We start from the raw sequence: 21,446 nt of genomic DNA, 5'->3' as shown, positions 1-21,446 counted from the left end.
GCATCTGGTAAAAAATAAATGCAAAAAATACTAGATTGAAAATGCCAATATAAAACTTACTTTCCGTATTGTAAAAGTTTCAAGAATAAAGATTTTTGCGCAACATAGAAACTACAAGTTATCGTCTATAGTTAATAATTAAATAAAACAGTTTATTAGTGGTAGGTAATAAAGGTACTTAGTAAAAGAGACGGTTCTCCAGGTCCCCAGGCTCAATGAGCAGGCAAAGATCCTTTTAGGCAAAAGACATTTTCACATCTGACAAGTCAGGCAGGTCAAACAACCACTTGGCGGGAAATAGATAAATACACACTAAATTCGCACAATCTGTTTCTGTTTAGTTTATAAACTGCGATCCAGAGGGTCAGCTTTCGTGCCTTGTGGGACTTGAAGTCCAGAAGGAAGAAGTGATCAGGGATGCCGAGACATGGAAGCGTGCAGCCCCTGCAGGTCTGAGCCCTACGGACCACAACTCCCGGCAAGCATCGGAAGGCCGCGTCGTAATTACGGACAACCAATCGTACCAGAGCAGGGCAAGCCCCGCCCACTGGCTCGGTAGACGGCCTCCGCCAATGGCAGAACTCCCATCGCAGAGCCTGCGGGTTAGGTTGTGAGGCCCGGGCCGGGGGCGGGGAGGAGCCAAGGGGGCGAGCAGGCTCGGCCGCTGGGTGGGTCGGGGCGTTCCGCGCGCCCTTCATTGAAGCGGCGGTGGCCGGGCTGGGCGCCGGGAGTGGGAAGCGGCGGCGCGGCTTGAAAATGCCGGTCCATTCCCGAGGGGATAAGAAGGAGACCAACCATCACGATGAGATGGAGGTGGACTACGCCGAAAATGAGGGGAGCAGCTCCGAGGACGAGGACACTGAGAGCTCGTCGGTCTCCGAAGATGGAGATAGCTCAGGTGCGCGACCCAGCAGGGCTGGGACCCTGAGTCCCGGCGCCCAGCGCGCGACAGGCCGCTCTCTGCACGCCAGGCGGCTGCGTCCTGCTGGGAAAGCGGGGCGGGGACAGAGGGAAGGGGCGGAGACTGGCTCCGGGCCCTGGGCTGCACCCGGACCGGTCGCTGGGCGCTGTCTGGTTCATGACGGGTCTCAGCGGCGGGGCGGGGCGGGCCTGGGCTTGCCCGGCTCCCGAACGCGGCGCAGTCCTGCCCCCGGTGGTGCTCTGGGGCGACCGGCCGAGGCGGAGAACTTCCCGCAGCAGACAAACTGGAAATGCCTCCTCTCCCCAGCCCACCGACCGCTTTCCCTATTTTCTGCTTTGCAACCCTCACTTCTCAGCGCTAGTGGGTTGCCGGGGCCGAGTGTCGGCTTAGTAATTAACCTCAGTTTCCAAGTCAACTTGCCGGTCAGCACTTTTACATCAGTGCCTTTTCGGGGGCTAACTTGAGAGCTGTCCCGTTCAGTAGCTCCCTGAAGTTTGCAAGACTGAGAGGAAGGGACCAACATTCGGGCTCATTTTGGATCTTCATATGCTTATAAATTGGCTGAATTTTGGCAGCGTTGAAAATTCTCCAAGTCTTTTCTTCCCTTCAATTTTTTTCTAACTTTGGGCTGTTTTAAATTATTTTGGGGTAGGAGAGAAGGAGGGCAGATTAACACCACACATAAATTTTGCAAACTTTTAGGAATGTTTATTCCAAAGTGAAATGGAATTTGTGATTACCGGGATTATTTTCCTTCGATTGAAATGATGGAGATGAGACTGACTTCTTTGTCTTGGCCTGATTTTGGTCATGTAAAGGAAGCATTAGATGATAGGTTGATGACAGCCTAGTATCACCCACATGCCCTCTTTTCATGTTTCCCTTGCAAAGCATATCTCCATGGAAGGATATAATTTCAATCAATAAATCAGCCATCCAAAAATATTTATGAGTGACTTCTTTGTGCAGCACTGGATAGTACTCAATATGAGGGATAAATAGTTATTATCTGGGCTCACTTAAAGAGCTGTCATACATCACCACTTGATTAAAATGCCAAATGAATGCTTAACTAAATATTGCTGTGGGAATTCAGAGGCAGAGGAAATCGTTTCAATATTGGGTGGTAGTCACAAAGCCTAGCTGAAGAAGGTGGAATTACTTTAATTATCTTGAAGAATGAGTAGAATTTGGGTTGGGGTTGTGGGTATCCCTAGGGAGAGGAATGTAAGAAAAAGTACAAGGGCCAGAGTTTTTAGGGCTTATTCAAAAGCATGAAAACCTTGGGAAAAGGACTTGAGGTCGGAAAGGAACAGGAAAATATAGATGTGAGGGATTTCAAAGAAAGCACAAAACAGGATTGATGAATGCAAGTTTAGGATTGAAGGTAAGAGAAAAACCAAGATACAAGGAGAGTGGCGGTAGCATCAACAGAAATAGAAAAGTGAAAGATTTGAGATGAAGGTGAAAGATAAGAGTATTTCAGACATGTTGCTTTTGTGTTTGTCTTTGAGACGGAGTCTCGCTCTGTTGCCCAGCCTGGAGTGCAATGGCATGATCTTGGCTCACTGCAACCTCCACCTTCCAGGTTCAAGCAATTCTTCTGCCTCAGCCTCCCGAATAGCTGTGATTACAGGCACACACTACCACACCAAGCTAACTTTTTGTATTTTTAGTAGAGACAGGGTTTCTCCATATTGGCCAGGCTGGTCTCGAACTCTTGACCTCATGATCCACCCGCCTCGATCTCCTAATGTGCTGGGATTACAGGCATAAGCTACCGCACCTGGCCTTTTTTTTTTCTTTTTTTTTTTTTTTTTGAGAAGGAGTTTTGCTCTTGGCACCCAGGCTGGAGTGCAATGGTGCCATCTCGGCTCACTGCAACCTCTGCCTCTGGGGTTCAAGCAATTCTCCTGCCTCAGCCTCCTCAGTAGCTGGGATTATAGGTGCCCACCGCCAACGCCTGGCTAATTTTTTGTGTTTTTAGTAGAGACGGGGTTTCACCGTATTGGTCAGGCTGGTCTTGAACTCCTGCTCAGGCTATCCACCTGCCTTGGCCTCCCAGAGTGCTGGGATTACAGACATGAGCCAACGTGCCCGGCCAGACATGTTATGTCGCTTTTTTTTTTTTTTTTTTGAGACAGAGTCTCACTCTGTCGCCCAGGCTGAAGTGCGGTGGCATGATCTCAGCTCACTGCAACCTCCACCTCCGGGGTTCAAGCGATTCTCCTGCCTCAGCCTCCAAGTAGCTGGGATTACAGGTATGCGGCACCATGCTCAGATAATTTTTGTGTTTCACCATCTTGGCCAGGATGGTCTCGAACTCCTGACCTCAGGTGATCCGCCCGCCTCGGCCTCCCAAAGTTTTAGGATTACAGGTGTGAACCACCATGCCTGGCCGACATGTTGCTTTTGGAGTGATGGCAGTGTGTTTAAGAATGCCCAACTGACAAATGCAAGTGTGACATTGGAACCTGCCTGATATGGAAGGGGAGAATAATTTGTAAGTCATCTGCCTTGCCTTGAAAGTAGGTGAGATTTCAAAAGTGGGGAATATAGAGAAAGGAGAACATCTAAACTGTATGGGAATATATTTCTTTTTCTTTTTTTTTTCTTTTTTTTTTGAGACAGAGTCTCACTCTGTCACCCAGGCTGGAGTGCAGTGGCATGATCTCAGCTCGCTGCAACGTCTGCCTCTGGGTTAAAGTGATTCTCCAGCCTCAGCCTCCTGAATAGCTGGGATTACAGGCATCTGCCATCACACCCGGCTGATTTTTGTATTTTTAGTAGAGATGGGGTTTTGCCACATTGGCCAGGCAGGTCTTGAACTCCTGACTTCAGGTGATCCACACGCCTCCGCCTCCCAAAGTGCTGGGATTACAGGCGTAAGCCACTGCACCTGGACTGTTTGTGAATATATTTCTTAGATCTAAAGTATTTTATCTTCAAATGTTCTTGCATTTATGATAGGAGCTAGGATCTCATAAAATTCCATTTGTTAAAATTCTCCCCCTATAATTTTTATGTTGACTGTTGTGATTTTTAACTTTTAAAAATTCCATCCCAGAAAATAATGGACAACTTAATTTTTGAAGAATGTGGTAATAATTTGAACTGCAAGTCAAAAGTTTAAGTGCAAAGAAATTGTTTAAATACATTTTGCACTTGCTTCTGTTAAAGCATCTCTGTTCTACCATATGTCTTTCATGTTAAACTTTAACAGTGTTTTCTTCTCAAATGTTGGTACTGAGCAAATTCTAAGGCTACAGAAAAGCCTCTACTGTCCAAAGAACTTGGATAATGAGTCATCTTGAGGGACCAAGTTTTAAGCAGCCAAGAAGTAAGCAATCAAGAGCCAGAAATATTTTTAATCTGTTTTAGAAAATTAGAAAAAAAGTCATAGCCTTCCTTGTTATATAAAAATAATTGAACATGATTTAACTCTTTCTCATAGTTTGATTTTATTTGATGAAGATCAAGATGCAGATCATTTTGTGCTTCAGTTATTTTGATGAATGAATATATGTGATGTGAACATAGAAAATGTGGACTATAGGACAGACCTGGTAATTAACAGTTGCTTTCCTTAAAAAGTTTGTATTTTCATCCTCATTTGCCTCTTTCTCACTGACTGATAGTAACATGGAGAGACAAAACAATGGGAACGTAGGAATGGCAGACCAGGAGAGCCTGTGGTAAACAAAATAAGATTAGTTTCCTTTTTTCTTTTTCTTTCTTTTTTTATTTTTTTGAGATGAAATTTCGCTCTTGTTGCCCAGGCTGGAGTGCAGTGGCACGATCTCGGCTTACCGCAACCTCCACCTCCTGGGTTCAAGCGATTTTCCTGCCTCAACCTCCCAAGTAGCAGGGATTACAGGCGTGTGCCACCACGCCCAGCTAATTTTGTATTTTTAGTAGAGACGGGGTTTCTCCATGTTGGTCAGGCTGGTCTCGAACTCCTGGCCTCAGGTGATCCACCTGCCTTGGCCTCCCAAAGTGCTGGGATTACAAGCATGGGCCACTGTGCCTGGCCTTTCTTTCACTTTTCTTTTTTTTTGAGACAGGGTCTCTGTTGCCCAGGCTTGCACAGTCTTGGCTCACTGCAACCTCTGCCTCTCAAGTTCAAACGATCCTCCCACCTCAGTCTCCCTAGTAGTTGGGACTACAGGCATCCACCACTATGTCTGGCAAAGTTTTTGTATTTTTAGTAGACATGGGGTTTTACCATCTTGCCCAGGCTGGTCTTGAACTCTTGAGCTCAAGCAATCCTCCGGCCTCAGCCTCCCAAAGTGCTGGGATTACAGGGATGAGCCACCACGCCTGGCCACTTTTCTTTTTTTATATGACTGGCAAATCAGCCATGTGAGCAGTTTGAAAGAAGAATCCCAAAAGTGTTTTTGAGCAATGTTAGTCTTTAAAGGACACAATCATTTTGGTGCTACATTCTGGTGAGTTGGTGGAAAACAAACCAAAAGTGGGCTAATTACTTTATAGTCATAGTCAGTCCTTTAAAGTGATTTAAAAATGAATAAAAATAAGAGGGTCTAGAGACCAGTATAGTTTTATATACTTATCTGTATTTTAGATTAAATCTATAGTGGATTTTTTTTTTTTTCTTCAGACTAGGTCAGTCTGTCACCCAAGGTGGAGTACAATGTCACAATCATGGCTTACTGCAGCCTCCAACTCCTGGGCTCAGGTGATCCTCTTGCCTCAGCCTCCCAGTAGGTGAGACTACAGGCTCATGGTACTGTGCCCAGCTAATATCTTTTTTTTTTTGTAGAGATGGGATCTTCCTGTATTGTCCAGGCTGATCTCGAACTCCTGGGCTCAGTCTGTCCTCCTGCCTTGGCTTTCCAAACTGCTGGAATTAGAGGCATGAGCCACCATGCCCAGCAGAAGTTATTATTTTTGATAAATGTTTATTTTCTTTTAAGGCTTAATATAGGTCTTGCCTTCATATTACAGTTTTTCTTCCTATTTGAATTACGTTCAGATATATTTGAGATGTTCAGATAAATTTGAAAATTAAGTTTATCTTTTATATTTGCATTTTTATTAACAGAAATGGATGATGAAGACTGTGAAAGAAGAAGAATGGAATGTTTGGATGAAATGTCCAATCTTGAAAAACAGTTTACCGATCTCAAAGATCAGTAAGTAGTGACTTTAGAAGGCTGTTGTCACTGAATCTCAACCTTGTCACTTGTATACTAGCACAAGAGCAACTAGATTCAGTCTCAGCTGTTTTTCCTTTTGTATTTTGTATTTTATGGGACTGACCAATTTTAAAGAGGCTCAGCTATTGTTTATCTACTAAAGACCTCATTAACTAAACTGAAGGTTTGGAGGCAGGGGTTTTTTGTGGGTTTGAACTCAGGAGTTGGAGACCAGCCTGGGCAACATAGGAAGACCTGGTCTCCACAAAAAACTTAAAATTTAGCTAGATGTGGTGGTATGTGCCTGTGGTCCCAGCTGCTTGGGAGGTTAAGGCAGGTGGTTCAATTGAACCCAGGTCAAGGCTGCAGTGAGCTGTGCTCGTGCCATTGCACTGCAGCCTGGGCAACAGAGTAAGACCCTGTCTTTAAAAAAAAAAAAAAAAAGATTCTGTCCTGCAGGATTATTGCCAAAAATAAACACTGAGTTGTATCATACTCTAAAGGTATTGGTGTGACAGCTGACAAATTAGAATATTTGTAAGTAACAGGGACCTCTTGCCCCATTTTTGAGTTCCTTGTTCATTGAGCAACTAATTTTGTTATGGCTTCTTCATTTGTAGTTGAAACAAACTTAATACGTCAGGTCATAAAGACATTGGTTTACCTTCATTAGTCTACTTCCTCTTTGTTCTTTTAAAAAATTAAGTAGGCTGGGCCTGGTGTGGTGGCTCACGTCTGTAATCCCAGCGCTTTGGGAGGCTGAGGCGGTTGGATCACGAGATCGGGAGATCGAGACCATCCTGGCTAACACGGTCATACCCCGTCTCTACTAAAAAATACAAAAAAAAAAAATTAGCCGGGCATGGTGGCGGGTGCCTATAGTCCCAGCTACTCGGGAGGCTGAGGCAGGAGAATGGCATGAACTCTGGAGGCGGAGCTTGCAGTGAACGAGATAGCGCCACTGCACTCCAGTCTGGGGGATGGAGCGAGACTCCATCTCAAAAAAAAAAAAAAAAAAGAATGCATAAAATTAAGTAGGCTGACTACAGTAATACTGACTCCTTTTCAGGAAAAGTAGAGAGAAGCCAAGTAATTATTTATTTTGACAACTGGTAATGTCTATTCAAAATGATTTCTTTGTTTCTTTTAAACTCAGTGTTTAAATGACCTTTTGTCTTAGAATTGGTTTTATTGTTCTGTGGTTAAAACGAAAACAAAAATTAATAGTGCCAAAAAGTAGTTATTTCAATTTTAGTTTTTGTATTGGTAATTGACCATTAAAGAGTGATACTTTAAACATGATAGATATCTATTTTGTGATTATGTACATAAAGTCAAATAATGTAACAGTTCTCTGCTTGAGATCAAGGCAAAAATACATTTGATAGATTGTTAGAATATAAATGATATTAGGAACAAATAATGTGTAGAAATGGCACATTGTTAGCCTTTGTTGAGATTTTTAAATTAACATATTAATTTTTTGCTTTGTTAAGACTTTATAAAGAACGATTAAGTCAGGTGGATGCAAAACTACAAGAAGTCATAGCTGGAAAAGCACCAGAATACTTGGAACCGCTGGCAACTTTACAGGAAAATATGCAAATTCGTACAAAGGTAGCAGGTAGGAAAGTGAAGAATCTTTTCCATGTATAGAATGTACTCTTCAATAGCTTTAAAAGGTGTTTATCAAGTAAGTGTTTTATATTGATGGGATTACAAGCACATTTACATCAACCAGAATATTTTACTTTCAGTTAGCCCACAGTCATTATATTTATTAAATACCTCTTGCTTTGCTCTGATGCTGTGGGGGATTAAAGAAAAAAAAACCCTCAAGTTGCTTATAGTATTGTTGAGAAGATAGTTCCACATGTGGTGAAACAACTGGAAACCATGATACTTTCATTAAGAGAGACTGTTACTGTCACACTTTAATTCCCTATTAGAGAAATTAAAGTTTAATTTTAATTTCTTGGTTTTTTTAATATATAAGAGTGATAGGATTTTTTTTAATTTATAAAAAAAATTTTAAAATTTTTGATCAGGATATTATAGAACAGGAAACTTGCCTTGAACTAGATAATTTATTTTTTCTTTTTTACTTTGATAAGTTTGATTACTCATTTGTGGCTACGAATAAACAAAGATGCACTATATTTGTATGGTTACATTTCAGTCTTATGTTTGTAAGTGGGATCCAGCCTCAGTATCATGTCCTAGCACTCATAATCAAGGGATATATATGGTTTTTCATAGTCAAAAACTAAACTTTAATTAGTGGAGATGGTGGTTGTGGCACTAATTGATCCTTATGTACCTGTTAGATAATACCTAAGGCTTTTTACTAAACCCTCCTTTAACCAAATTTTATTTTTGAGTGCTTAGTATTATGTGGATGATACGATACTCTTCACTGCTATCTTACATATTGACATATTGACTTAGAAGCAAAAATATCCCTAATTTTCTTTGTTCTTTTAGGTTACATGGATGATCAGGAAATAATACTTGAGTTGATTATTTACTTTTCTACTCTGGCCTCTTTTATATTTTGATTTTGCAGAGTAGTGTGTGTGAATGTGTTGCTGATGACATAGTTCCAGGTATCTGTCTCTTGCCTTTACTATACAAAGAGAGATAATTACATTTCTAGGGCCAACCATGGCATAAAGCTTAGAATACATATCCAGAGCTCTTTGCGTGCCGTTTTTGTAGTGACATACTTGCATGGCCATGTCACCTATTTTATACTATTGTCCTGTTAGGTCTAAGTTAAGGTATCCTGGGTATCTTTCCTCCAGATAAAGTCCTGTCAGGAGCACTCCAAACATAATTGATTTTGTTATATCAGTTTATATACATTTACTCCTCATGGAAGCTTTGGATTGAAAATAATAGTTTTAAAAAAAAGTGGTTTTGGTGGGGTATAGTATCTAACTGTTACTCTAGAGTACATGTGATTGATGACACCAGAGTTTATTGTCTCCATTTCTATTTTGAGAAACTCGAGAGATTGTTTTTCATAGAAAAAGAGTTTTATTTTCATTTTGATCATTCTGTATCAAACATTTAGGAGTAATCTTTAGAAGAATAGGTTAAGAACAAAAACTACCAGTACAGTTTCTTTCTAGCTCTTAAACTCTTAATTTCTAATCTTTTTGGATATGTATTTTAAGTGAGCCTTTTTATTTTTCGTCTTTAAAGATAAAGTTAGACTCACTTTTCAATTTTTTCTTGATCCATCTTATTAAATACAGTGAGGACAGAATTCCTGTAGGGAAGTGATAATGGAACTCCTCATTGCTAACATAATCAGAGTAATTGTGTTTGGTTGCAGGAATCTATAGAGAGCTCTGCTTAGAATCTGTAAAGAACAAATATGAATGTGAAATTCAAGCTTCTCGCCAGCATTGTGAGGTACTGTCATTTTGCATAACTTTTAAGCTAATTTCATCTCTTCAAGCGTTTTCTGAGTGTAGTAGTTAAAGTAAACGAAGTAAAACAAAATTAAATAGTACTTTAGCTCATCATTTGTGTGTGATTTAAAAAAAGAATAGAGTTGCATTGGAAGTTGTATTAGAGATAGGACACAAAGAAAGGACCATAGAAAAAACCTGAAATGATTTTAGAAGTTTTGCAGCTGTTACTTTAAAAAGACTTTGCAATGATTATGTCACCTAGCATTATTGAAAATATTAGTGTAATTAGTATAATGTGGATTAGACTTACAAAATATACACCCAATGGTGCAGTTAGGATTTTGAGCTATAGAATTAGTTTCTGTCAGTCTAGACCTATTTCCACATCTTTGGGCAGAATTCTCTATTTATGGGGAAAAAAAGGTGTATTTTTCTATATGTTCTGTTTATTTTGCATTTAACCCATTTATGCTGAAGGTTGCAATTTTGTGTGTGTGTGAAAAATCAGATCTTGGTGATGACCTTGAGCAATAGGATATAAATAATTCCCACAAGCTTAACATTTCAGTAATGGAACACTAGGCATAAATGGGTTAAAAATATTTATAGCATTTAAAAAACATAGTGCCCACCAGGCATGGTGGCTCACACCTGTGATCCCAAGAGTTTAGGAGGCTGAGACAAGAGGATTGCTTGAGCTCAGGAGGTCGAGACCAGTCTGGGTAACGTAGTGAGACCCCGCCTCTACAAAAAATAGAAAAATTAACTGGGCATGGTGGCAGGTGGCTGTAGTCCTAGCTACTCAGGAGGCTGAGGTGGGGGGATTGCTTGCCCTTGGGAGGTTGAGGGTACAGTGAGCTGTGATTGTGCCACTGCTCTGCAGCCTGGGTAACAGAGTGACACCCTGTCTTAGAAATAATAGCTACCACAAGAACAAACAAAAAAACCCCATAGTGCCCATTTTGCAGATAACTTTTTGTCAAATCAAGACAAGATTATAGATATACAGGTAGAAATAAGAGGACAAGTTCTATAACGAGTCTTCTGTCACTTTAATATGCTGTAAACTAAGAGTAGTTAGGTATAAAATGATAGAGCTCATTGTTTCATTTTCATAATTACAGCTGAGATTGATTATCTTTTTGGCGTTTACTAGCTGCTTGGATATTTTTTCCTATGAAGTGCCTGTTTGTATTTCTTGCCTTTGTGTTGGCTTTTAGTCTTTTCCTCATTGACTATATAAGTTCTTTATATATTCTGGCTATAAATGCTTTGCTGGTTATATACTTTGCAAATATTTTTGCCCAGGTGGTACGATGTTTTCACTCTTTCTGATCACTTGCTGCAAAGAAGTTTTACATTTTAATGTAGTTGAATTTATTATCTTTTTATTTATGGGATGTGTTTTGTTTTCTTTTGTTTTGAGACAGGGTGTCACTCTGTTACCCAGGCTGGAGTGCAGTGGCATGATCATGGCTCACTGCAGCCTCTTCTCCCCTGGCCTCAAGCCATCCTCCTGCCTCAGCCTCCTGAATAGCTGGGACTACAGATGCATGCCATCACATCCAGCTAATTTTAAAAATTTTTTGTAGAGGAGGGATTCCACTATGTTGCCCAGGCTGGTCTCGAACTCCTGGGCTCAAACAGTCTTCCTGCTTTGACTCCCAAAGTGTTGAGATTACAGGTGTGAGCCAAGGATGTGCTTTTTGTGTCTTCCTATTTTGAGGTAGAAAGATGTATTTTCCTTTAAAAGTTGACATTTTTCTTTCAACATTTAGATTGCAAAACTACCTTTAATTAGTTTTTGTGTATGGTATAAAGTATGGTTCTAGGCTGGATGTGGTGGCTCATGCCTGTAATCCCAGCATTTTGGGAGGCTGAGCGGGCAGATCACCTGATGGCCATTTTCATGGTATTGATTCTTCCTATCCATGAGCATGGAATGTTTTTCCATTTGTTTATGTCCTCTCTTATTTCCTCGAGCAGTGGTTTGTAGTTCTCCTTGAAGAGGTCCTTCACATCCCTTGTAAGTTGTATTCCTAGGTATTTTAATCTCTTCGTAGCAATTGTAAATGGGAGTTCACTCATGATTTGATTCTCTGTTTGTCAGGAGTTTGAGACCAGCCTGACCAATATGATGAAACCCTGTTTCTACTAAAAATACAAAAATTAGCTGGGCGTGGTGGCATGTACCTGTAATCCCAGCTACTCAGGAGTCTGAGATAGGAGAATCGCTTGAATCCAGGAGGTGGGGGTTGCAGTGAGCTAAGATCGTGCCACTGCACTCCAGCCTGGGCAACAAGAGCAAAACTCTGGGTCAAAAAAAAAAAGAAAAACAGTATGGTTCTAATTTTATTTTTTTGTGTATATGGATAGGTAATGCCAACACTATTTATTACATATACCCTTATTTCCCCACAAATCAGCAATTTTCTCTCTTTTGTATATCAAATGCCAATATATGAGCTGGCCTGTTAATAACTTTTTTCATTTATTCCATTTGTTTCATTTGTTCTGTTTGGCTATTTCTGCACCAGCATCACAGTATCTTTTTCTGTTGCTTTTAGTCTCGTAAGTCTTGATAACTCTGTGACTTGATACTCTTACTTTTCTCTTTTTCTTCTCTTCTTCTTCTTTTTTTTTTTTTTTTTTTTTTTTTGAGACAAGGTCTTATTCAGTTGCCCAGGCTGGAGTGCAGTGGTGTGATGATCCTGGCTGACTGCATCCTCTGTCTCCCAGGTTTAAGCGATTCTCCTGCCTCAGCCTCCCAAGTTGCTGGGACTACAGGCATGTGCCACCATACCTGGCTAATTTTTTTTTTTTTTTTTTTTGTATTTTTAGTAAAGACAAGGTTTTACCATGTTGGCCAAGCTGCTCTCGAACTCCTGACTTCAGGTGATCCGCCCACCTTGACCTAAAATGCTGGGACTACAGGCTTGAGCCACCATACCTGGCCCCAATTTTATTATTTTTTTTAAGTAACAACTTAAAAAAATTACTTTTTAAAAAAATTATACTTCAAGTTCTGGGATACATGTGCAGAATGTGCAGGTTTGTTACATAGGTATACATGTACCATGGTGGTTTGCTGCACCCATCAACCCATCATCTACATTAGGTATTTCTCCTAATGCTGTTCCTCCACTAGCTCTCCACCCACCGACAGGCCTCAGTGTGTGATGTCTCCCTTCCTGTGTCCATGGGTTCTCATTGTTCAATTCCCACTTATGAGTGAGAACATGCGGTGTTTGGTTTTCTGTTCCTGTGTTAGTTTGCTGATAATGATGGTTTTCAACTTCATCCATGTCCCTGCAAAGGACATCAACTCATCCTTTTTTATGGCTGCATAGTATTCCATTGTGTATATGTGCCACGTTTTCTTCATCCAGTCTTTCATTGATGGGCCTTTGGGTTGGTTCCAAGTCTTTTGCTATTGCGAACAGTGCTGCAATAAACATACATGTGCATGTTTCTTTATAGTAGAATGATTTATAATCCTCTGGGTGTATACCCAGTAATGGGATTCCTGGATCAAGTGGTATTTCTGGTTGTAGATGCTTGAGGAATTGCCACACTGTCTTCTACAATGTTTCAACTAATTTACACTCCCACCAACAGTGTAAAAGCTTTCCTATTTCTCCACATCCTCTCCAGCATCTGTTGTTTCCTGACTTTTTAATGATCACCATTCTAACTGGTGTGAAATGGTATCTCACTGTGGTTTTCATTTGTATTTCTCTGATGACCAGTGATGATGAGCTTTTTTTCATGTTTGTCGGCTGCATAAATGTCTTCTTTTGATAAGTGTCTGTTCATATCCTTTGTCCACTTTTTGATGGGGTTGTTTTTGTCTTATAAATTTGTTTAGTTGCTTGTAGATTCTGGATATTAGCCCTGTGTCAGATGGGTAGATTGCAAAAATTTTCTCCCATTCTGTAGGTCGCCTATTCACTCTGATGATAGTTTCTTTTGCTGTGCAGAAGCTCTTTAGTTTAATTAGATCCCATTTATCAATTTTGGCTTTTGTTGCCGTTGCTTTTGGTGTTTTCATCATGAAGTCTTTGCTCATGCCTGTGTCCTGAATGGTATTTCCTAGGTTTTCTTCTAGGGTTTTTATGGTTTTAGGTCTTGTGTTTAAATCTTTAATCCATCTTGAGTTAATTTTTGTATAAGGTGTAAGAAAGGGGTCCAGTTTCAGTTTTCTGCATATGGCTAGTCAGTTTTCCCAACACCATTTATTAAATAGGGAATCCTTTCCCCAATGCTTGTTTTTGTCAGTTTTGTCAAAGATCAGATGGTTGTAGATGTGTGGCGTTATTTCTGAGGCCTCTGTTCTGTTCCATTGGCCTATATATCTGTTTTGGTACCAGCACCATGCTGTTCTGGTTACTGTACCTTTGTAATATAGTTTGAAGTCAGGTAGCATGATGCTTCCAGCTTTGTTCTTTTTGCTTAGGATTGTCTTGGCAATGCAGGCTCTTTTTTGGTTCCATATGAACTTTAAAGGAGTTTTTTCTAATTCTTTGAAGAAAGTCAGTGGTAGCTTGATCGGAATAGCATTGAATCTATAAATTACTTTGGACAGAATGGCCATTTTCACGATACTCATTATTCCTATCCATGAACATGGAATGTTTTTCCATTTGTTTGTGTCCTCTCTTATTTCCTTGAGCAGTGGTTTGTAGTTCTCCTCGAAGAGGTCCTTCACATCCCTTGTAAGTTAGATTCCTAGGTATTTTATTCTCTTTGTAGCAATTGTGAATGCGAGTTCACTCATGATTTGGGTCTCTGTTTGTCTATTATTTGTGTATAGGAATGCTTGTGATTTTTGCACATTGATTTTGTATCCTGAGACTTTCCTGAAGTTGCTTATCAGCTTAAGGAGATTTTGGGCTGAGATGATGGGGTTTTCTAAATATACAATCATGTCATCTGCAAACAGAGATAATTTGACTTCCTCTCTTCCTATTTGAATATGCTTTATTTCTTTCTTTCACCTGATTGCCCTGACCAGAACTTCCAATACTATGTCTAATACGAGTGGTGAGAGAGGGCATCCTTGTCTTGTGCCGGTTTTCAAAGGGAATGCTTCCAGCTTTTGCACATTCAGTATGATATTGGCTGTGGGTTTGTCATAAATAGCTCTTATTATTTTGAGATACGTTCGTCAATTGAGAGTTTTTAGCATGAAGGGGTGTTGAATTTTATCGAAGGCGTTTTCTGCATCTATTGAGATAATCATGTGGTTTTTGTCATTGGTCCTGTTTATGTGATGGATTACGTTTATTGATTTGTGTATGTTGAACCAGCCTTGCTTCCCAGGTATGAAGATGACTTGATTATGGTGGATAAGCTTTTTATGTGCTGCTGGATTCGGTTTGCCAGTATTTTATTGAGGATTTTCATATTGGTATGAATCAGGGATAGTGCCCTAAAATTTTCTTTTTTTGTTGTGTCTCTGTCAAGTTTTGGTATCAGGATGCTACTGGCCTCATAAAATGAGTTAGAGAGGATTCCCTCTTTTTCTGTTGTTTGGAGTAGTTTCAGAAGGAATGGTATCAGCTCCTCTTTGTACCTCTGGTAGAACTTGACTGTGAATCCATCTGGTCCTGGGCTTGTTTTTGGTTGGTAGGCTATTAATTAGTGCCTACATTTCAGAACTTGTTATTGGTCTATTTAGGGATTCGACTTCTTCCTGCTTTAGTGTTGGGAAGGTGTATGTGTCCAGGAATGTATCCTTTTCTTCTATATTTTCTAGTTTATTTGCATAGAGGTGTTTATAGTATTCTCTGATGGTAGTTTGTATTTCTGTGGGATCAGTGGTGATGTCCTCTTTATTATTTTTTATTGGTTCTATTTGATCCTTCTCTCTTTTCTTCTTTATTAGTCTGGCTAGTGGTCTATCTAAAACCAGTTCCTGGATTCATTGATTTTTTTGAAGGGTTTTTTGAGTCTCTATCTCCTTCAGTTCTGCTCTGATCTTTGTTATTTCTTGTCTTCTGCTAGCTTTTGAATTTGTTTGCTCTTGCTTCTTTAGTTCTTTTAATTGTGATGTTAGGGTGTCAATTTTAGCTCTTAACCATTTTCTCCTGTGGGCATTTAGTGCTATAATTTTCCCTCTATAAACACTGCGTTAGCTGTGTCCCAGAGATTCTGGTATGTTGTGTCTTCGTTCTCATTGGTTTCAAATAACTTATTTATTTCTGCCTTAATTTTGTTATTTACCCAGTAGTCATTCATTCAGGAGCAGGTTCTTCAGTTTCCATGTAGTTGTGCAGTTTTGGGTGAATATCTTAATCCTGAGTTCTAATTTGATTGCACTGTGGTCTGAGAGACTGTTTGTTATGATTTCCGTTCTTTGGCATTTTCTGAGGAGTGTTTTACTTCCAATTCTGTGGTCAATTTTATTTTTTATTTTTATTTTAACTTTTTATTTTATTTTATTTTTTATTTGTTTTTTTATTTTTTTTAATTTTTTTTAATTTTTAATTTTTATTTTTTTTTTAGATGGAGGCTCGCTCGTCGCCCAGGCTGGAGTGCAGTGGTGCGATCTCGGCTCACTGCAAGCTCCGCCTCCTGGGTTCACACCATTCTTCTGCCTCCACTTCCGGAGTAGCCGAGTAGCTGGGACTACAGGCGCTCGCCACCATGCCCGGCTAATTTTTTGTATTTTTAGTAGAGATGGGGTTTCACCATGTTAGCCAGGATGGTCTCGATCTCCTGACCTTGTGATCCACCCGTCTCGGCCTCCCAAAGCGCTGGGATTACAGGTGTGAGCCACTGCCCCTGGCCTTTTTTTTTTGTTTGAGACGGAGTCTATCTCTGTACCCCGCGCTGGAGTGCAGTGGCGCGATCTCAGCTCACTGCGAGCTCCGCCTCCTGGTTCACGCCATTCTCCTGCCTCAATCTCCTGAGTAGCTGGGACTACCTGCGCCCGCCACCACACCTGCTAATCTTTTGTATTTTTGGTAGAGATGGAGTTTCACTTGTTAGCCAGGATGGTCTCGATCTCCTGACCTTGTGATCCGCCCGCCTTGGTCTCCCAAAGCGCTGGGATTACAGGCGTAAGCCACCATGCCTGGCCTATGTGGTCGATTTTAGAATAAGGATGATGTGGTGCTGAGAAGAACATATATCCTGTTGATTTGGGGTGGAGAGTTCTGTAGATGTCTGTTAGGTCCACTTGGTCCAGAGCTGAGTTCAAGTCCTGAATATCCTTGTTAATTTTCTGTCTCATTGATCTAATATTGACAGTGGGATGTTAAAGTCTCTCACTATTATTATGTGGGAGTCTCTTTCTAGGTCTCTAAGAGCTTCCTTTATGAATCTGAGTGCTCCTGTATTGGGTGCATATATATTTAGGATAGCTAGTTCCTAACTATCCTGTTGCATTGATCCCTTTACCATTATGTAATGCCCTTCTTTGTCTTTTTTGATCTTTGTTGGTTTAAAGTCTGTTTTATCAGAGACTAGAATTGCAACCCCTTCCTTTTTTTTTTTTTTTTCTTTCCATTTGTTTGGTAAATATTCCTCCATCCCTTTATTTTGAGCTTATGTGTTTCTTTGTACATGAGATGGGTCTCCTGAATACAACACACCAATGGGTGTTGACTCTATCCAATTTGCCAATCTGTGTCTTATAATTGGGGCATTTAGACCATTTATATTTAAGGTAAATATTGTTATGTGTGAATTTGATCCTGTCATTATGATGCTATCTGGTTATTTTGCTTGTTAGTTGATGCAGTTTCTTCATAGCGTTGATGGTCTTTACAATTTGGTTTGTTTTTGTAGCGGCTGGTACCAGTTTTTCCTTTTCATATTAGTGCTTCCTTCAGAAGCTCTTGTAAGGCAGGCCTGGTGGTGACAAAATCTCTCAGCATTTGCTTGTCTGTAAAGGATTTTATTTCTCCTTTGCTTAGGAAGCTTAGTTTGGCTGGATATGAAAATCTGGGTTGAAAATTCTTTAAGAATGTTGAATATTGGCCTCCACTGTCTTCTGGCTTGTAGGGTTTCTGCAGAGAGATCTGCTCTTAGACTGATGGGCTTCCCTTTGTGGGTAACCCGACCTTTCTCTCTAGCTGCCCTTAACATTTTTTCCTTCATTTCAACATTGGTGAATCTGGCGATTATGTGTCTTGGGGTTGCTATTCTCGAGGAGTATCTTTGTGGTGGTCTCTGTATTTCCTGAATTTGAATGTCGGCCTGTCTTGCTATGTTGGGGAAGTGCTCTTGGATAAAATCCTGAAGAGTTTTTTCCAACTTGGTTCCATTCTCCCTGTCACTTTCAGGTACGCCAATCAAACGTAGGTTTGGTCATTTCATATAGTCCCATATTTCATGGAGGGTTTGTTCATTGCTCTTATTTTTTTTTTCTCTAATCTTGTCTTCATGCTTTATTTCATTAAGTTGATCTTCAATCTCCGATATCCTTTCTCCTCTTGATTGATTCAGCTATTGATACTTGTGGATGCTTTATGAAGTTCTCATGCTGTGTTTTTCAGCTCCACCAGGTCATTTATGTTGTTCTCTTAACTAGTTATTCCAGTTAGCGTTTCCTGTAACCTTTTATCAAGGTTCTTAGCTTCCTTGCATTGGGTTAGAATATGCTCTTTTAGCTTGGAGGAGTTTGTTATTACTCACCTACTGAAGCTTACTTCTGCCAATTCGTCAAGCTCATTCTCCATCCAGTTTTGTTCCCTTGCTGGTAAGTTCCCTTACTGGTAAGTTGTGATCTTTTGGAGAAGAGGCATTATGGTTTTTGGAATTTTCAGCCTTTTCGCACTGATTTTTCCTCATCTTCGTGGGTTTATGTACCTTTGGTCTTTGATGTTGGTGACCTTTGGATGAGGTTTCTCTGTGGGCATCCTTTTTGTTGATGTTGATGCTATTTCTTTCTGTTCGTTAGTTTTCCTTGTAACAGTCAGGCCCCTCTGCTGCAGGTCTGCTGGAGTTTGCTGGAGGTCCACTCCAGACCCTGTTTACCTGGGTATCACTTTGCTACAAAACAGCAAAGATTACTGCCTGTTCCTTCCTCTGGAAGCTTTGTGCCAGAGGGGCAACCACCAGATGCCAGCTAGAGCTCTCCTGTATGAGGTGTCTGTCCACCCCTGCTGGGAGGTGTCTCCCAGTCTGGAGGCACAGGGGTCAGGGACCCACTTGAGGAGGCAGTCTTTCTGTTAGCAGAGCTTGAGTGCTGTGCTGGGAGAAGATTCACTGCTCCCTTCAGAGCTGTCAGGCAGGAATGTTTATGTTTGCTGAAGCTGTGCCCACAGCCACACCTTCCCCCAGATGCTCTGTCCTAGGGAGATGGGAGTTTTATCTATAAGCCTCTGACTGGGGCCGCTGCCTTTCTTTCAGGGATGCCCTGCCCAGAGAGGAGGAATCTAGAGAGGCAGTCTGTCTCCAGTGGCTTTGTGGCACTGCTGTGGGCTCTGCCCAGTTGCAACTTCTTGGTGGCTTTGTTTACCCTGTGAAGGGAAAACTGCTTACTCAAGTCTCGGTAATGGCAGACACCCCTCCCCTCACCAAGCTCAAGTGTCCCAGGTCAACTTCCGACTGCTGTGCTAGCAGGGAGAATTTCAAGCCATTGCATCTTAGCTTGCTGGGCTCCTTGGGAGTGGCATCTGCTGAGCAAGACCACCTGGCTCCATGGCTTCAGCCCCTCTTCCAGGGGAGTAAATGGTTCTTTCTCACTGGCGTTCCAGGTGCCACCGGGGTATGAAAAAAAGCTCCTGCAGCTAGCTCGGTGTCTGCCCAAAAGGCTGCCCAGTTTTGTGCTTGAAACCCAGGGCCCTGGTGGCGTAGGAAACTGAGGGAATCTCCTGGTCTGTGGGTTGTGAAGACCATGGAAAAAGCCTAGTATCTGGGCCGGAATGCACCATTCCTCACGGCATAATCCCTCCTGGCTTCCTTTGGCTAGGGAGGGAGTTCCCCAACACCTTGTGCTTCCCAGGTGAGGTGATGCCCCACCCTGCTTTGGCTCGCCCTCTGTGGGCTGTACCCACTGTTTAACCAATCTCATTGAGATGAACAAGGTACCCTAGTTGGAAATGCAGAAATCACCCGCCTTCTGCATTGATCTTGCTGGGAGCTGCAGACCCGAGCTGTTCCTATTTGGCCATCTTGCCAGCCACAGCCAAAAAGTTACTTTTGTGTGGTGGTGCGCACCTGTAGTTCCAGCTCCTTGAGTTGCTGAGGTGGGAAGATTGCTGAGTCCAAGAGTTCAAGACCAACCTGGGCAACATAGCAAGACCACATCACTAAAAAAATTACTTTTTATTTTTTGCTGCTATATCAAAAATAATTTTATATATTGATATCACATCCAGCAACCTTACATACCTCTCTTTTTTAATTAATTTTTTTTTTTTTAGAGACATGGTCTCACTGTATCGCCCGGGCCGTGTGGTGGCCTGATTATAGCTCACTGCAGCCTTGAACTCCCCTGCTTAAATGATCCTCCCACCTCAGGCTCCTAAGTAGTTAGGACTATAGGCATATGCCACCACACCCAGCTAATTAAAAAATTTTTTTTGTAGAGATGGGATCTCACATACTGCCCAGGTTGGACCTCTGTTCTTAATTCTAATAATTTGTATTTGCAGATTTTCTTATTTTCCATGTAATAATGTCATTTGTGAATAATAGCAGCTTGTTTCTTTTATTTTCCTCTTCCTCTTACTTGTTTTATTTGTTTTAATGGCACTGATAAGACCTCCAATACAACATGGAATAGAAGCGGTGAAAGCAAACATCGTTGTTACGTTCTTGATCTTAAGGGAATGCTTCTAACAGTTTTCCAATAAGTATGATATTTTCTTTTGAGTTTTGGTAAATACTCTTTGTCATGTTGGGGAAATTTCCTCTTCTTTTTTTCTCAGACTTTTTACCAATAGTTAAATTTTATTAAATGCTTTGTCTGCATCTATTGAATTAGTCATGGTTTTATTCTCATGATCTATTGCTGTGGTGACTTAGGTTGTTAATGGATTTCCTAATGTTAAACCATTCTTGGATTCCAGGAATGATTCTTTTTCTTCTCTGTTTGCAAGTGAGATTTAATTGATTTAATTGTCAATTCTTGTACTTTTATTTGATCACAAGATTCATAAACTGAGTTAAGAATATTCTGTATTTTTCTCTTCCACAGAAGTATATATTTAAGAGTGCAGTAGTTCCATGAGTGTTTCGTACATCTTGTCTTTGTAATATATATACACATACACACATTTTTTAGAGATGGGGGGATCTTACTGGGTTGCCCAGACTGGAGTGCAGTGGCTATTCACTAGCGTGATCATAGTGCACTGTAGCCTTGAATTCCTGGCCTCAAGCAGTCCTCCCATCTCAACCTCCCGAGTAACTGGGACTGTGCCACTGCACCTGGCTATGATATGGATTTTTAATAGTGTCACACTCAATAAGTTGTAAGAAAGTACATAGAACTCATTTTGGTGAACTATTTGAGAGTGAGTTAACAGCATGATGCACTATTACCCCTGAGTCTTTTAATGTATGTTAGAAACAAATGAGGAACATTCTTTTATATAGCCAAAGTATAGTCATCAAAATCAGGAAATGGGTTGGGTGCAGTGGCTCATGCCTGTAGTCCCAGCGCTTTGGGAGTCTGAGGTGGGAGGACTGTTTGAGCTTAGGAGTTTGAGACTAGCCTGGGTAGCAAAGCAAGACCCTGTCCCTACAAAACAAAACAAAACATAAAAACTGGGCATGGTGGCACACACCTGTAGTCCCAGCTACTCGGGAGACTGAGGCAGAGGGTTACTTGAGCCCAGGATGTTGAGGCTGCAGTGAGCCATGATCATGCCACTGCACCCCAGCCTAGGTGACAGAGTGAGATCCTGTCTAAAAAAAAAAAAAGAAAAAAAAATCAGACCACATGTTGTCATTGTCATTGCATTTAGTTTTCATGTCTTTTTAGTC

General features: G+C 41.0%; 1 protein-coding gene across 2 annotated transcripts in view; it reads left to right on the top strand.

Moving 5' to 3' along the window:
- The first annotated feature begins 564 nt into the window (after nucleotides 1-564).
- Nucleotides 565-21,446, top strand: part of BRMS1L (BRMS1 like transcriptional repressor) — a 49,989-nt gene continuing 29,107 nt past the window's right edge. Inside the window, exons 1-5 of one of the 2 annotated variants that reach the window (XM_023189658.3) lie at nucleotides 681-898; nucleotides 4,377-4,488; nucleotides 5,988-6,078; nucleotides 7,578-7,705; nucleotides 9,422-9,501. In XM_023189658.3, the coding sequence (XP_023045426.1) occupies nucleotides 5,990-6,078; nucleotides 7,578-7,705; nucleotides 9,422-9,501 (297 nt within the window). In that variant the 5' untranslated portion in view covers nucleotides 681-898; nucleotides 4,377-4,488; nucleotides 5,988-5,989. Of the gene's footprint in view, nucleotides 899-4,376; nucleotides 4,489-5,987; nucleotides 6,079-7,577; nucleotides 7,706-9,421; nucleotides 9,502-21,446 lie in introns of both variants that reach the window. The other variant, XM_023189657.1, reaches the window with a different exon arrangement.

The sequence above is a fragment of the Piliocolobus tephrosceles genome, chromosome 6 (assembly GCF_002776525.5).
Source record: "Piliocolobus tephrosceles isolate RC106 chromosome 6, ASM277652v3, whole genome shotgun sequence".
In the NCBI taxonomy this organism is placed as follows: domain Eukaryota; kingdom Metazoa; phylum Chordata; class Mammalia; order Primates; family Cercopithecidae; genus Piliocolobus; species Piliocolobus tephrosceles.
This window is presented reverse-complemented; position numbering and strand designations above follow the sequence as displayed.